General features: G+C 30.0%; 1 protein-coding gene across 1 annotated transcript; it reads right to left on the reverse strand.

Annotated features, from left to right (window-relative positions):
- Positions 1-940: 940 nt before the first annotated feature.
- Positions 941-17,014, reverse strand: LOC143056697 (ferric-chelate reductase 1-like). The gene is made up of 16 exons (XM_076229847.1): positions 16,997-17,014; positions 13,245-13,456; positions 11,560-11,717; positions 10,726-10,820; positions 9,208-9,307; positions 8,511-8,723; positions 7,877-7,978; positions 7,270-7,432; positions 6,956-7,078; positions 5,872-5,987; positions 5,244-5,330; positions 3,418-3,486; positions 2,685-2,784; positions 2,258-2,404; positions 1,751-1,821; positions 941-1,092 (listed from the first exon to the last, which is right to left on the reverse strand). The coding sequence occupies exons 2-16, from the start codon at positions 13,444-13,446 to the stop codon at positions 1,000-1,002; spliced, it is 1,839 nt and encodes a 612-aa protein (XP_076085962.1). The 5' UTR covers positions 13,447-13,456; positions 16,997-17,014; the 3' UTR covers positions 941-999.
- Between the last annotated feature and the right edge of the window lie 1,580 nt (positions 17,015-18,594).

Below are 18,594 nucleotides of genomic sequence, written 5' to 3' on the forward strand. Positions count from 1 at the left end.
CTCATTTTTTACCATACGTTGTATCAATTCTACTCATAAACAAAGTGTATGTGTAATAACATTATAAATGAAATCAAAGGGTTAATTGCGTAACAGTACAAAATAACGAACATTTCAATGTTTCCACTATCTTTTAAGATATAAAATCATATTAAAATGTCAATTAGTCATAAATATCAGGAATTTCTGATATAATTTACATACAATTGAACAACCTCTATGGACAAGTATTAATTCTGAAAGTTTAATTTTCAAAACAAAGTGCAAATTTATCAAATGGCAATATTATAAGTATCATATTAATTTTCATGTTTTTTCTATAGTTTTTTTTATACATTCAACTAATCTTACAATAAACAAAAGCTAATGTATACAATATATTGCATAAGATATGAAACAGCTGACCTAAGAAACAGCAACACATTTAATTACAATTGTTTATTTTTGTAAACACAACTACTGAAAGTAATAAATTTTATAATTTTTTGAATAATTTAAAAAAAAATCAATCTGAAAGTTCCATGGACCAGTTCAATCATGACCTGAGTTTTTCCATGGAATGTTTTACATTTAGAGACAAAATGTCTTTTGGCAGAAAAAACAACTTGAGTCATTTTACTATATCATTATTATCTATTTATCCTAATTAGTAATTCTTAAAATTCATTTAACAAAACCTATTTTTCAATGCAAATATTGCTTGAAAACTTCCATTGACGAAACATAAATTTGATTTACAATATGAGTATTTTTTGCTCATCATGTTCAATTTCTTATAGATTTGTTGAACCTTATCTTCTAATGCATAAAAAGCTAATTGTACAAGATATTTATATCTATTTTTACAATAGAAGAATCACAGTAGCTTATAATAACATAAAATTGCATTACAAATCATTTTACAGATCAAAAGTATATGTTCTTTTCAAATTTCATTCTCTTTCTTTTTGTCTAGTGACCTGTCCTTGGTTATCTCCCCTTCTTCATCAATCTCTTGATTTAAGATGCAGCAATGGCGATCAGCATTATCAGGTTCACTATACATGTTATTATAAAATGGACAAATAACATGTTTCTCTTGAATACTCGACCCTGGAATTAAAATTAAAACAAATAAAGTATCAGACTATCATGCATTCTATTTTGGTTTTCTAGTTTGACTTATTGATTGATTCTTGATGTATAATGTCTCGTAGGAATAGATACCATAGCTGTATTTGGCGAAACTTTTAGGAATTTTTGGTCCTCAGTGCTCTTTATCTTTGTACTTAATTTGGCCTGTTTAACTTTTTTTTATTCAAGCTTCACTGATTAGTCTTTTGTAGACCAAATGCACGTCTGGCGCAAATTCAAAATTTTAATACTGGTCTCTTTGATGAGTTTATTTTCAGTACTATTGGCTATATTGTAACAGCCAGTTTTTATTATATAGATGGCGGATTGACCAGAGAGAACCACAACCTTCGACAGGAAAACCATGTCCTGCTCACATTATCACATTTCTAGTTTTAGTAAACTGAAAATCTGGATTAAAAACTTATTTGGCATATATTTAAAAAAAATCATATCATAAAGAACATGTGTACTAAGTTTCAAGTTATAGTGATTAAACAACAATGTAAGCTTATCTAAACCAAACTTTAACTTGACACTTGGTGGGATGATGAGCAAACAGACGAGAAATGCAGAGGAAAAATTATATTCCCTTCTATAAAAGAGGGGGAAGAGGAAATGTTTTGAGATAACTTACAGCAGGTTCTGGTTCTGGAATTCTCACTTTAGGATTATCACGTTTCTGGAATTCATACTTCTTCCTTCTCTCTATAAAACACACATCATATTCATTAATTTAACATAATCTAATCGGAAAAGAACATTTAACTTGAAATAACTAAAGATGAGTAAATAAATAAAGTTTTCCTTATCTCATTTTATCATACTTAATGTACCTGGTATGGTCATGTCCCAAGTCTGTGTTACATATTTTTTGTTTTCATTCATTTTTTTGTACACTAATTAGGCCATTAGTTTTCTTATTTGAGTTGTAATACATTTGTCTGAGCCTTTTATAGCTAACAATGCAGTATGGGCTTTGCTCATTGTTGAAGGCTTTATGGTGACCTATAGTTGTTAGTTTCTGTGTTATTTGGTCTCTTGTGAAGAGTTGTCTTATTGGCAATCATACCAAATCTTCTTTTTTATATTTTTAAAACTTATTACAATTTTTTTATAATTCACCCTAGATATATGAGCCTACCTTTATTTTTCTTGTGTGTGCAGCATTGATGGACCTCTAAAGTTATCTCTACAATGATGTGGTACAGAATGTAGATACACAGAATCCATGTGGCCCACCATGGCACCATAGCCTTGCCGAAATCCATGCCAATGAACATGTTAGGAACTAAAATAGAAGAAAGATACAAATAAACATGTGACTCTTTGTTTTGTACATTTCCTGGAAAAAAACACATTTTAAAACTTTTTGAAAGTGAAATACAACTAATTTATTAACTCTCTGACAAAGTTGAGTGACATGAGAAAAAAGTTTGATTATAAGACGGTACAATCTTAGAATATAAATCCCTTTTTGTGTATTATAACAACCTATAGTTGAAGCATAATTGTGGACATTTCCCTTTTATTCTATAAAATAACAACTTTAACCCCCAAAAATTACTTACTTGCAAGACACCAGCCAACTGTACCAAAGAACCAATGGATCCAGTTGACTACAGGTCTACACTTGTGATCTTCTGCTGGTCTAAGTAAGGCAATGATTGGCTGAAAGGGAAAAAAATAGTCTAGATTTTATTTCTTCCCTCAACTATTACATCTTAAAATAAATGGTGAATGTGTCCATGGGACACAGATGATACCGCCACCATTACCCCTCCTTGCATATCATATAATGTTATAAAGGGACATAACTGTAAAAGTGACCCTACCCAAATTTGTACTTGATCTAAGTATTGTGTATAAGTTTCATAAAATTTGGTTTATTCAATTTTTTCAATTGTAAAGGGGCATAACTCTAAAACTAATAAAATACTGAAATTAGAGAATGGAAACCAACTTTGAGAAGTACGTACAGAAGGACAAGGGTAAAACTTAATGCCCTCTCAGCTAGGTAGGAGCATAAAAACAAAGTTAAAAGAATAATTATAAGTAACGAGTTTTTAAATATGTAACTAGTAAGACAAAATCTCAAATATAATCTGAAGTAACCTTTCATACATCCTTTAATTCATATCTTTCATCTTGCACGAGTTGTGTTAAATTTGATCAGAAATGCAAGGAATAACATAAGGTGGTATCAAACATTTTGCAAGTACTAACTTCATAATTTCTTGAATTCATTGAGCATAACATATGAACTTCAACCAGCAATACAGATTCTGTAATTAAAATACTTACATTTAGAAGTATACAACAGAAGATAATGATTCCTAGAATAGGATGTGCTTCATAGGGGAGATAATCTGCCTGTAATAGAAAGTGCATGTCAATTTAATATTTTAGTACATGAATTGTCAGTTATTCATAATGTATCCTTATAAAACATGAAAATGCACATCATTTTGAGTTATCAGTTAAGTTCATCTTTCAAAAAAATCATAGTTTTATTTGATAAATTTTGTATGGATAGCATGAGTTCAGTGTTTTCTGTTAAATTAGAAAAGTTAATAATGTTTTAACTAATGTGACTTTCATTGACTCTTTTCTAAGACTGAAAAATAAAGGTCAACATCTAGAAATCTAATTGTTTTTTTTTTTGTTGTTGGGTCGTTATCACATTGTCATTAACTAAACCCTTTCTATGAGGTAAATTTAAGTTTACAATCTATTGGTAACTAGTTAAAATATATTTACAAGAAACTATTTTAAAAATGCTCTACTATACGATAAGAAAGAAATTACATAGAACTTTTCTCTTTGTACATGTTTCAAGTAAAATAATATTTTTTCAATACTTCAGAAATTCAAATTATATCTTTAAACCCAGTTGTCATGCACCTCAACTTGATTTATCAGTTAAGTTAATCTTTGCAAAAAAAATCCTAGTTTTATTTGATAAATCTTATCTGGATAATCACAATATGTAATCTTTCCTTAACTCCAATACCGTTACCATAATACGTTTTCCAGTTATTCATCAGTTTAGATAAATACATTGTGCAATTGTGAATGTATTTATTATGTTGTGTGAGTGAGTTAAATATATCATATACGTGCACATTGTGTAACCTTAACATAAAATTCCCTTTTGAACACACAGTTTTAATTTTATTATACTGATAACCTTGAAACATTTTTATTTCCAGTATTGAAAGAATTACACAATTACCTTTGGTAAACTCTGTTAATATGAAAAAAATCATCAATTAATGTTTTTTGGCAAATATCTGTCAACAATTTTTCAATGAATAAGGAATAATGACAGATCTATTTCAGCTTCCAAACTGAAAATTCTCTGAATACCATTCAGAGAAAAAAAAATTAAATTATATGGACTGAGTTTGACTTCTTCTACATATTTCAAATAAATGTTAATTGTCATTAGATTATAAATTCTGTCACCAAACATCATCCCTAACCTTTTAACTTCTTTCAAAAATAACCATAATATTTCCTAAGCCTTGTCAGTGAAAAGAAAAACTAAAGTACCCTTCTTTTGTTCCCAACCAAAGTCAATGAAATGATAAACTAAGGTAACCTTCTTCGATCCCTAACAAAAGTTAATGAATAGAAAAACTAAGTAATGTTTAATTGTCCCTAACTAAAGTCAATGAAAGGACAAAAAAAGTACCATTCTCTAAGTCTCCAACCAAAGTCAATAAAGAGAACAACCAAATTAACTTTCATTTGTCCCTAACCATAGTAAATGAATAGAAAAACTAAAATAACTGTCTTTTTCTGGATACTGACATACCTTATATGATGATGATGCAAACTTGCACTACTTTACATTATTCTCTTAAAATAGTCACTGAAATATTAACTTTGATATCAAACTTCAGCTGTATTTTTAAAGCTTATATCAATAGGTTAAATAATTTAACAATGGTTGAAATATGAATTCACAAAAACTATTCTTAGAACAGTTTAAATGAAATAATTGGGCTGTGAGAAATGAAAATACAGGTAACTTCATTATAGACTGTTATCAAATGTAAAGTGACATTAGGACTATGACATATTATCGAAAGAGTATAATTTATTCATGAATATATTTTGCTTACCCTACTATATCCACCAACTTCTACAAATATGATTATGAATGCTATCACAACCAGTAGCACCAACATAACCATACAGTTAAAATGGGCCTGCAAAAAATTAGGAAGTCATAAACACAAAATATATCTGTTACTTAAAAACCACAATAATATCAACTACAATTTATAAGAAGCAATGATTTCTCTTGAAAAAATTGCCTGTTGACACAGACATATGGTAAAAATACATGTTGTATCAACCATTTGAAAAACGCTTCATTTTAAGGTATGTTTATACGCTCCCGTCCTAAGTCAGGAGCAGTCAGTGGTTGTGGTTTGTTGGTGTGGTTTTTAGGTGTTTCATGTTTTTTTTTATATAGATAATACTGTTGGTTTTCCTTTTTGAATAGTTATACATTAGTCATTTTGGGGCCCATTATAACTTGCTGTTTGAAATGAGCAAAGGTTTTGGGTTGAAGGCTGTACTTTGACCTATAATTGTTTATTTTTTATACATTATGACATGGATGGAGAATTGTCTCATTGGCACTCACATTCATATCACATCTTCTTTTTTTTTATGCTAATTGAATGATTGATTTCTATTAGAAATGTAACTGTAAATATGTCTAAATGTAATTAAGTTACTTACAACAAACCAGTATCTTTCTCCATAAAATCTCTTATTAGGCCACATTGTTTTGTAGTACTTGGTCCAAAGAAGTCCAGTTGTTCCAAAGAAAGCCCAGGCCAAAATCATCAAAATACCTGACAAAATATTTGAATATAACATAACAAAAAAAAGTTAGGGAGGAAATAATAATTCATGGCAATAAACAACAGCCAATACAAAATTTATCCAAAGAAAAAAGAAAAATAATGGTAACGTAATAGTATGCAAGTAGTAAATATTGAGCCACATGACCCACGAGGGGCAAACATTGGGGTGGTGTTTAAGAAATATGAGTATTTCCTGCCATTGTAGTGTAGATCATTGATATGTTAATATCCACTGTTTTCAGTGACAAGTGATGTATGAGGAATTTAATGGAAGGACAGTCATTGTTTCTTTTCACATTTCTTAAGGAGGCTCAAGGGTATAAAAATTTCAGAAAAAAATTAAACATTTGTTTTTCATTACAATTTTTATTTGTTACCTTTTGTAGTTGTAACTTTATCATATGGTAAAAAAATCATTCAAAACAATCAATTGGTGTTGGCCCCAGATGAGTTTTAAAATGTATACATCTTTGAAAAAGTTCCAAATTATCTCCCTTTGGTGGAAAAATGTCATTTTTTGGCTTTAAAATTGAAATGTCTTTTTTAACTCATCGGTGACCTATATTTTTTAATATAATTTCCATATAAGCTGTACTTAAACTAAATTATTGTAAAATTTGAGCGATTTCTGTAATAAATTTCTTTTTTATTTCAATATTACCTTTATTTTTCCTATTACTTCAACAGAAAAAACCCACCTTTACAAAAATGTATGTTTCTTTCGAAGGCAGATTGTGAGCGCAAATGAACGGTGACCCCACTTTTTTATTTTATTTTTCTATTAACTGTAAGATAAAGTTCATTTATAGAAAAATATAGAGAAATCCTATATAAATGATTTAGACCCGCGAACCCCCTTAATGAGACTCTTTTAAAGTCTGACTCATATCAATAGAAAGAGCAAGATAGAGAAAAAACAAACACAGTTAGTTATGTGCAATAAACAACAGACTAACCATGGGCTTTGACAAGTGAAAACCTGGCAAAGTCTCCAACATTATGATTCTCTTGTAAACTGACTTGGTCTGGTGTTGCTACTGGAATCTCTCCAACCCCATGTCCATGCCTCTGTGAGACACCTACAATAATAATACAACATTTCATTCAAATTCTGTATAAAAGCTATGAAAATACTAGTATAGAAAGTAAACTAATTCACAATAACATATCTTCGTACTGGAGGAGAGACACAAATATATGCAGCATAAACATAAACATTTCTAAGGTATAGTGTTGCTGACCTACATCAGTGCTACCTAATTATACATACCATTAGATGCTCCACCTCTTGACATTAGGATGTGTTTGTCACCCTCTGGGAAGCCAGGAATGGCTCCTGTAGACACAATAAATCTACATCTTAACCTTTTCCCCCATATCTGACCTAATGGACCTTCTGTAGGACCAATTATAGCATTATCTTGTACACGTTGCTGAAAAATAAGAGAAAACAATGAATCAGCAAGGAAAATTTTAAGTTCTTTAACTATCATTTACTATTAAATAGTTCATTGTGTACACCTTTTAGCAAAGTATTTCATATTTATGAATCATGCTATAGCCTGTTTGCCTATCAAAAACTCTCAAAATCAATAATACCCAAATCAATTAATTGAATATTGATTGTTCAATGGTGTATATTAAATATATCTTAAAGATGAGTACAAATAAAGTAATAATTCCAACAGCAAAGACAAAAGGGTTTGCAAGATTTAGCTTTCAAAAAGTCGCCTATTGATCCTCAAAGTGTTATTTTAGAAGTTTCTTCAAGCACTAAGCACACTTCTCCCTCTCCCCTAACTGGATGAAAATAACAGTATCATTGTAAAGAAAGCAATTCCAAAATGTGTGGCTCTGTATTGTCCTATAATACTTACTTCTTCCAGGACTGTACTGTGATCATCTACACTCCTGCCTACATTTACTTGTGTCTCCTTAGAAGTTCCATTGTGTACACATTGTAAAACTACATCATCTCCCTGGAAATATATCAAAGCTTTAATTCTAAATCCAGGATTCGCATAGGATTTTTTCAATAAAAAAAAATCATCAGGTTTAAAGTATTAAAATGCATTGTTAAAACGAATATTTCATCAATGAAATTCCAGTCAGATATTCTCATGAATAACCTGTTTATATTAGGTACAACTTTTATTAAGTCTGATTCTCATTTGTCTTAGGCAAGACATTTTAACTGAGGCACTACACAGGCGTCAAAAGGCGTCATTATGGAGTAAAGGGGGTGGCGTCAAAAAGCGTCATTATGGAGGAAAGGGTTAACCTCAATGTCAACCATGTCTAAAAATAGAATTGTCAGGGTGCACATACAGGATTGTTTTGTAAATTTTTATGATATTTTGTTCATATTTTTGCTGTTTTCAGGACTGTAAAATGGTTTATATCAAGTCCACATTATTCTTATAAAACAATTTAAAACAAATATTCTTTTTTTTTTCTATAACTTCTGAAAGACATATATTTACTGAAAATAAGTGTTCAAGTAAAACAAACCCATCTGATGTCATCAGATATTGCCATGGCAACATATCTATCAGTCACACCATCTGTCATTGCTCCAAGTTCTATTTCATAACTATTGCCAGCTGTTTTCCTCCAGGTGGCAATATAATCACAGTATGGTTCCCAGCAGCCTTCTGGTACCCTGTAACATCCCTTGACTCTTCCACATTCCTCTGTGTTTATCACTGGTATCAGTGGTTGTTTCTGAAAAATAAAAAAAACATAAATAAAACTGATATATGAGACTAAGTTTCAACAAACAGACTTAGCTAAGAAATGACTGTAATATCTTTTCTGTCTGAAAAAATAATATAAAAAATGTGGTGCATACTGAATAACCTGCGTAGTGGGTTATTTTAAAGTGTGCACTACATTTTTAATGTTATTTCGAATAGACAGATAAAATACTACAGTCATTTCTTATAATTTAATTCTAACTTCCATTTTAAACCATAGTAAACCATGAAAAAAACGTTGATGATGTCACAGTCACATGACAAAATTATGTCTATGAGCTGATAAACATAACAACTTCAGCCAATCAGAAGATGTGTGACATCCAAAATTAAATTATTAATAGATATTAACTTAGAAACCTCTTTCTTAATAGCATTTACAGAAAATATTTATTTTTTGGGTTATCTTATTTCACAAACTAATTTAAAAGTTTATATCTTGGTCCACTTACATTTGGTCTCATATCAAGGGGAGGTAAGTTAACATCTTCCACTGGATGTGACAATTCTCTGACCCAGTAATTAGTTCCTCCATCTTCTACTATGGTTGCTCTATAATAAAATCACACAATAATTTTTCAAATACAAAACAAAAATTTGAATCAGCAATCAGAACACTAATAACAAAAAAGTTACTCTTTATCGATACAATTAAAAAACAAAATTTGAAACATCCAACAGGGAAAAGTCCCAAAACCTTCACATCTGTCAGTATAAAATAAACCCTTAAAGAAACTTGATTATTTGCCATGTCAGTCATGAAAATGTATACAGGAATGAGATCTGTATTGAAAACTTATCAAAATGTGTCATCCTTCTTTGGCCATTAAGGGGGCTCCTGGGTATAAATCATTTTTTTTTTCTAATATAGGATTTCGCTATATTTTTTTATAAATGAACTTTATCATATACTTAAAAGAAAAATGAAATAAAAAAATGGGGTCACCGTTCATTTAAGCTCACAATCTGCCTCTGGAAGAAGCATACATTTTTGTAAACGTCCTTTTTTTCTGTTAGGAGAAATAGAGGTAATATCGAAATAAAAAAATAACCTAATTACAGAAATCTCTTAAATTTTACAATTATTTAATTTATGTTCATCTTATTTGATAACAATAATAAAAAATATAGGTCACCGATGAGTTAAAAAAGATGTTTCAAATTTAATGCCAAAAAATGGCATTTTTGCACCAAAGGGAGATAATTTGGAGAATAACCGAATAAATTTTTTGGGTTGATTTTTTTACCATATCATAAATAAAATTTGTAATAAAAAAATAAAGATTTAATTTTTTGCTGAAATTTTTATACCCACGAGCCACATTAAAAATATGATCCTCATTAAAGCACTTTGTAATGAGAATTGGGAAAAGTTATGCAAAATAAAATTTAGCTGTTTCATTTCATTTTTTCTATGTGTGATTTGGGTTTTTCCACTCAATTTTTTTTATAAAAACATATTTTAGTCATACTCCAATTTATATATAAAATCAGTGTTCATTCAGTTTCAGAGAATTAAAAGTTTCAACAACTAGACAAAATTTCCCACACATCCATAAAATAGAATTTTCATCTAATTCAGAAGTTATTGCTCAACAAAATCAAAACTGTAATAGTAGAAGAAACTGCCTATACCTGTTGTTCAGTGGTTGTCATTTGTTGGTGTGGTTGTAAGTGTTTCTTGTTTTTGTCTTTTTAGACCTTTGGTTTTCCTGTTTTAATAGTTTTACACTAGTCATTTATAAGGCCCTTTATAGCTTGCTGTTCAGTGTGAGTCAAGGCTACATGTTGAAAGCCGTACTTTGACTAATAATTTTTTACTTTTTATGCATTATGTTGGAGGGAAAGTTGTCTCATTGGCACTATACCACATTTTTATAAATACATTTCTTTAATAAGATTACCAGTATATCATGAACCAAGTAGAGTTTTTGTTTACATCTGAATCTATGTGTATTAATTTTAAGTACCTGAACTTTATATGTCCTTTATTTTTCACATCCCCGTTTTTCCATGAAAACCTTATCAATGATTTCTTCAGTCTGTCCACACTCTTTACAGCTGACTAGAAAAGTAAATATTAAATTACAACTATTTCTTTTAAAACATGTCAATTATCTTTGTATCCTCTGTCTATTACTTTAGGCTATGTATTCTACAAGAATGGAACGATATAAATAAACAAGGTTTCAGCTAAGAAAGCATAATGCTCTGCTCTCCTCAGGTTGCAGACTGATATAGCTAGTTATTTGTATTATCTAAGAAAACATAATGCTCTGCTCTCCTCAGGTTGCAGACTGATATAGCTAGTTATTTGTATTATCTTATTTTGTTCTGAAAAAACTTATTGCCTGATTTTTAAATTTCTTTTTTATATAATTTGCTAGATATCTAGATACCTGGATCTGTGTGATGATCCCATAAGTCAAGAATTATTTTGTCATCTCACGTTATTTACTCATTATTTACTCATTATCTTTTCATTATTTACCCCTATACTTTACTTTGCCAGTGCACAAACAGAGTATGACTATATTTTAAACAATATTGTAAAAGTAAATACATGTACATGTGAAGCATTTCAATATTCTTTACAAGCTGAGCTAAAAGTTATTCTTAAGTGCAATAATATACAATTATGGACCATTGAAAAGGTGAATATCCAAAGTTGTCAACACGAGAAGGTTATTTTACTGTTGTTTTGTAATACTTAATTATGTTAAATAAAAAACATCTCTTTGTTCAAATTTTGCAAAATCTTCAATTTCATACAAGTGATAATATCTATAAATACAAAACCTTACCGTTCCACAATCTTTTACAGTAGTGTATTTATCCTCATCTAAATTAATAAACTCTCCAACTGAATCATCACTGCTTATAGAGCCATCTTGTTTTATAAATACAGCTTGTAGCATAAAGTGGACAAATGTTCTGGTGTTATCTAAAGATGTGATGTTTACTGTAAACAGAAAATGACATTACATTTAAACAGAAAGTATAACTATATTGGTCTTAATACAAAGTCTGTGTATTCATTCAAGAGTTTTGTATTGTTACTAAAATAAACAAAGAATGTGTCAATGGGACACAGATTCTAAAAAAGTTCATAAATATACAACAAACTCTATATAATTTGCAAAGGGACATATCTCAAAAAAGGCAAAAGTGACACCACCCTACTTCGTACTTGATTTTGTTTGATGGTAATAAGCTTGTGTGAAAGTTTCATTACATTTGACTGAGGTAAATAAAATCAGTGTGCATAATCTGCAAATTTACCAACAAGGTGAAAGTGAGCCCACTCAAATTCAAACTTGGATCTTTTTTCGGTCTTAATAAGCATTGTGTTTAAGTTTCATAACATTTAGTTGAGGCAAACTCAAATTAGAGAATGGAAACCAATTTCTGGATGTACGACATCAGACGTAGTCAGACAAGGGTAAAAACTTAATGCCCCTTCTGCTACGTCATAAAAACAGTTGAGATTCAAAAGCAATAAGGATTATTTGGGTAATACAATCACACAAATTACACATATTATTTGTTTTGGCCTCATACTATCCATATGTTCTTTCTATTTCTCTAACAATACAAGCAAGAAATACTCCTACTACTGGAATTGAGGTATGATTTGATAACATCAATCAACAGGTAAAAAATGTAAGATAATACCAAAGGGGTAAAGGTTAATGAAAGCATCATCTCAATAATTGGCTAGGAGCTAAGGAGATAATATCAACAACAGCATATTTATAAAGATGACTACACTGACAAACTTATCATTTTTCATAAGCCATTTACCATTTTTGATGTGTATGGGAAGCTGAGCCCCTGTTTAGAGAGGGCATAAGGAAACTGTTTTTAAGTAAATAAGGCCATTGTGCATGAGGAAATTGTTTTTTTTTCTCTGTTTTTTTATTCTGCATTTAAAATAAAGATTTTCTAAAGATTTACACAATTAAACCAGTTCTAGCTTACAAGAAATTGGTATGTAAAAGATAAAATAGTATTTATAAATATTTCTGTGAACACAAACTGCATGATATTGAAGTAGTTTTATGTGTGAAACAGGTGTGTAAATGATTTATCACTACACACGCCCAGACAACATGGATTATCATTTCAACAGATCTTTATTCTGAAATTTATTTTTTCTAAAATTTGACACCCAGTATCCAATTTACAAAACATATGCAGAGAATTACCACTAATCAATAATCTTTAAAACACCAGAATGTCACTGGAAAAGACCAACATAAAATTCTAAACAATTATCCCTTTCAGAAGGGATATCCTTATAAACCTGCAGTAACCATTCAATCCATACCACATCTTCCTATATCTATTCAAGGAATCTGTATCAGTCATAGCTGAAGAAAGTGTCAGCCATGTTATACATTTATTGATATGAAGCATTCTTTATAGTTACTTTTGAAATAGTGTAAACTATTGAAATATATCCCAGAATTGTTTATATTCTTCTTACCATTTATAGAAAGTCCTCCCGGTGCATATTGTTTTTCTTTGACTAAAACTTGGAATGGTGATGGATAAATATTTGGTTGTAATCCTTTGGGACTTCTAAGTTCTAGTGATCCACATACACAACAATCTATTTGCTCTGGAGCACTGTATACTGGGTTCCATAGTAATATTAATACCAGAGGAAACAAGTGATGGTGTACCATCTTAACAGTTCTACAAAATAGTAAGGTACCGATTAGCATTAAACAAGTGATTGTGTAGCATCTTAACTACAAAAGTCCTACAAAATAGAAAAGTAAACATTGTGTATCATCTAAACTAGTCCTACAAAATAGAAAAGTAAACATTGTGTATCATCTAAACTAGTCCTACAAAATAGAAAAGTAAACATTGTGTATCATCTAAACTAGTCCTACAAAATAGAAAAGTAAACATTGACTCATGGTACAATTGTGTAGCAGATTCCCCTTAAAAATAATCAAACTCTGTATTAACATTTATAAGACAGAAACAACTGACAGAGAAATGAAACACAATACATCCATGTGTATACATAATAAATACAATTAGAAATTTGATGGTAGAACTGTCACTAGATCACAGCTATCCATAAATCTTTACTCAAGCAGTAGAAAAGTCCCAAAAGTTAGGCAATAAATAGAATTCAGTCTGATTGCTTGATGTAGCAATCCTGACCAAAAAAATAAGGACACAAATCGGTTCTATTTTTTTTTTAAAAGATTTTTTCTTGCTTTCACATCACTTTTTTGTTGAAATAAATGGGGAATGTGTCCATTGAACAGATGATGCCCACGCTTGCATATAAGTTATAACGTTATAATGGGACATAACTCAAGAACTGTCAAAATGAAACTACTTAAATTTGTACTTGATCTGAGTTTTGTGGTAACAATCCTTGTGTATATGTTTCATGAGGCAAACTAAAGTCAGAGAACAGAAACTATTTCAGCAATTTTTTAATTTGTAAAGGGGCATAACTCTAGAATGGTAAAAGTGACACCACCAAAAAAAATGTAACATTGTTGTTGCCCCCCCCCCCCCCCCCCCAAAAAAAAATAAATAAATCCCTACCAATACTACAAGGCATGGGTGGGCAACATGAAACACAGAATTGTTTAAGGGTGGAACCAGTTAGAGAAATTTTATTGTACAGTTCAGCCTCAGACATAAGATTGATCTCTATTTTTCTGACACTTTTACTACTATTTAGTGCTGCACAGATGAGAAGAAATAAAACCAAATGCTTTAAAAAGAAATTATTACTTAGAATCCAATACTTTCAGTGTTTTATTATTTTATTGTCTATCAATTAAAACCTTAAATTTACACTAATTGTTTTGTTCATTAGTCATTAAATTGAATGTAATCTGGCAATGGAAAAGAGGAAAATCTTAATTTACTGTTCATATTAATGAAGAAAAACAATAATAAAGAATTATAGTGTTATACAATTAGAAAACAATGTATCTTGTGTTTGTCTGAGAAATTTCCTGTAGAAGGGAAGTTATAAATAGCTGATAATGAATACTCATTAAATAGTTATGTAGCAGCAGGAAGCATGAACACTTTACTGTACAAAGTGGCCTTTAAGTACTCACTTAACATCATCAAATACACCATTCATTATGTAATGGGATTTTCACTATGTAGAAAGTACATAAACTAATTATATAAAAAAATAAATAAACTAATTATACTAAAACTTTAATTTGAAGCAATTTATCTTCCTTTGCTGGGTCCTGCTTTGAAATAAAACAATAAAGAGTCATGGATTAGTACTATCAAATATATATACCAGGCTTATATCAGATATTGACATACCATATGGAGGTTAGGTATGATTGCCAATGAGACAACAATCCACCAAAGCCCCAAAAAACAAATATGACAGATACCAACCAACAACAACCACTCAATTACAGGCTCCTGACTAGGAAAAGCATGTGTAGAATGAGGAGGAGTTAAACAAGTGTGTGATCGCTCAACACCCTCACCCCCAATATTGTGGTCTGTCTTGTCTGAATTGCAGTAATAAATGCACGAAAACAACTCTGAACTTACTGTATAAACATATTGTACAAATCAGTCGGAAAAAACTTGACTCATCCAATTGTGAGAAGCACATATATGTATACAACATAAGGACAGAAGACGCAAAGAACTAATCTTAGAGTACTCAGAAACGGAAAGCTAGTTCAAAGCTTTGTACATCTGACGGTTCATTTTACTTCTAACATACTCATTACAAAGCATAATTATAAAGATAGAAGTCAATGTAAGTTAACAAAAATGTGTCCATAGTACACCGATGCCCCACAATGGTTTAATTGCCACTTTTAAGCACCACTTTTGGGCTATTTCGTGGCGGCCAGTTTTTATTCGTGGAGGAAGCCTGAGTGCCTAGAGAAAACTATCAACCTTGGATAGGAAAACTGACAATCCTAGTCAATTAAGATTGGGGTGGAGTGCACCTGCACAAGTGGGGTTCAAACTTACAACCTTAGTGTTAACTGGCTAGTGATTACAGAAGTTACAACTTAGACCACTTGGCCACCCTCTACATTAAAAAGTAAATTACTGACTTCAAATAATTTCTAGGATTAATAATTTTTGCAGATTAATTAATCAAGAAATTAGTTTTGGAAAGGACTTTACCATCCAATGGTTAGATGCAAGCATACATGCCATTAGTTCAGTGATATGCTACATCCAAATCACATATTTGCAACAGACTATAATATTAAACCGTATGATACATTATACTGTTGGTGAATTCAAAGTGAAAAGAAATCATGTAAATAATAAATCAACTCTCATAAAACATCTTCTTAGGTACACACAACTGAATCTATAGATAAATAACTACAGGAGGAATGTAGCTTATGAACAACATACATAAATTTATTTATATATATCTATCTTAAATGTATATCTTAATTATGTAACTTGCTGATACATTTGTAGTAGTTTATACACACTATTGCACACATTGTTATAAGTAACTCTCAAGGAGAAATCAAAATATGTAGGTATAAACTGAAAGTGTAAAGACAATAGATTTAGTCAGTATACTTTGTAAGAATGCCAGACTATTAACTATTGTCTATCACCAACAAATCTCTTCTAAGGATTGATTTTGTATGATTGCTTAACTATCAAAACAAATATGTCTGTCTTTACCGGTTCTTTAAGAACTGGTATTCTGCCAAAGGTGCATAATGCATTGTGCTTTCGAACAGGATACCATACTTTGAATACTCATCTACCATAACATTCACATTTTAATAACAAAGGACTATCGAGCTTTAAAAACAAAAAAATAAATGTACTTGTAATTGTGAAATGTATGAAATTCTTATTCTGTATCATGCAAATTTACTTTCAAATGTCATACAAGTTTAAATACTTTTGTCAAAACAGAATTCATTATTTAACTTTAATTTACTTATGTCATTCAGCATTGATACAATGTAAATCAATTACTTTTCCAACACTTCTTTACATTATTCAAATGTAAACTTTAATTTGATTTGATGTAATACAAGAAAGACTAACATAACAAAATTGTGGTCAATAAGAAAAAGAAAGTGTTTGTTTTTAGATAACATTACATATGATAAAAGACTTCTTTTTTCATTTCTGATAATTTTCTGTTTAGTTTTTAAACCAATACTATTTGTAATAAGAAATAAGTTATCATCCTTTCACTTAAAAAGATTTTGTATGATATACCTTACAAATATTCTCTTTTCCTCACACCCATGGTCTAGTTTATACAGTTATCTGCCCTTGGGCAAGACAATGAAAAATGATAAAATGACAAAAGTTCAAAGGATCATGCTTCATCCCTGAACAAGTAAGAGATCTGTTTACCCTGCAGCTGAGACACACCCTTACCATTGTAAAAAAAATTACTTGTTTTACATGGATTGCTTACAATATAATTATATCCTCACATTTTACATACAAATGTATTAAAATTCACCATTACTGTTTTAAAACTTTTGATAGAAATGTAAACCAAAAAAATAATTTTACAAGTAATATATGTATATTAAATATACCCAAAACATGAAGTAAATCTCTATTGCAATAAAAAGAGCAAGTCTTGTTCTATTTTGATATAAAATTACTTCATCTTTCAAATTCTTGGGATTTGTGATTTTACCAGTTAATTAAGATGCAGCTGATACCCTTATTATTAACAGCATGAGGTAATCACCATTTGCCTTCTTTTATAGTTGGCACCACATATTATAGGACATAATAAAATCATATTGTACCACAAATCACTATAAATTTTTCATCTGATTTTTATAATATAAATTGGTGAAATATGCTAATGAATGCTTTGATTTTTTTTATCCAACTCTGTGGTCATGCTTCATAACTATATTTTATATATTCAAACTAGATAGTCAAGAGTGGGTGTTATTTAAAATACATATTTAATACCATTTCTAATGATCTCTATCGAAGGTCTTTTAAAAATAACAAGGTGTGTTGAACATAATTCTTTATGTATTAAAGAATGCATTTAACATGTACATGTATTTTATAGATAATTGATCAATCCTTTCTCTGTGGAAAATTGTTTATTATGTGTCATATAGATAGAGGGTGTACATATGTGCTTATGTATAAGAATAAGAATAAGAATATGTATAGGTATATTTACATTGTAAGATGAAAGAAAGATACATGATCAATACAAAATATGCATGTTATGCATACAAAAATGTAATGATTATCCTTATCAGAAAGGAACCAAGTAATTTACTTAACCTACATTTATTTACTAGACATTTCAGTTATTAAAAGACATAACACTTTTATTGGAAATTTCAGCTAAAATGAAAATATATTTGCACATTGTTAAGCTTGCAAAATAAAATGGAACATTTTTCTAAATAAATGGGGAATGTGTCCGATGCCACACTTGCATATATACTTTATAAAGAGGCGAAAATGAACAACATTAAATTGACGATACCCAAATTTGTACTTGATCTGAGTATTGAATTTGTTGTAATAAGTATTGTGTATAAGTAAGTTTCATAACATTTGGTGGAGGCATACACAAATATTTTCTCATTAAAGCGACCTATATTTACTCTCAGTTTTCAATTGTTACTTATTTATAATGACTGATAGTTGTTAATACGCTGTACAAAAATCAGCTTATTCAATCTATTTCACTTTTAAATTGCTGGACAGACAACAAACATCACTTAAAATGAGATTAAACCAGAATTTTGCATTTTTTCATTGGAACTGACCATACTCTGTAAGTACCATAATTGTGACCTACTTTCACTGACCTGTATTCA

This window comes from Mytilus galloprovincialis, chromosome 1 (genome assembly GCF_965363235.1).
Source record: "Mytilus galloprovincialis chromosome 1, xbMytGall1.hap1.1, whole genome shotgun sequence".
NCBI classification, from domain to species: Eukaryota; Metazoa; Mollusca; class Bivalvia; order Mytilida; family Mytilidae; genus Mytilus; species Mytilus galloprovincialis.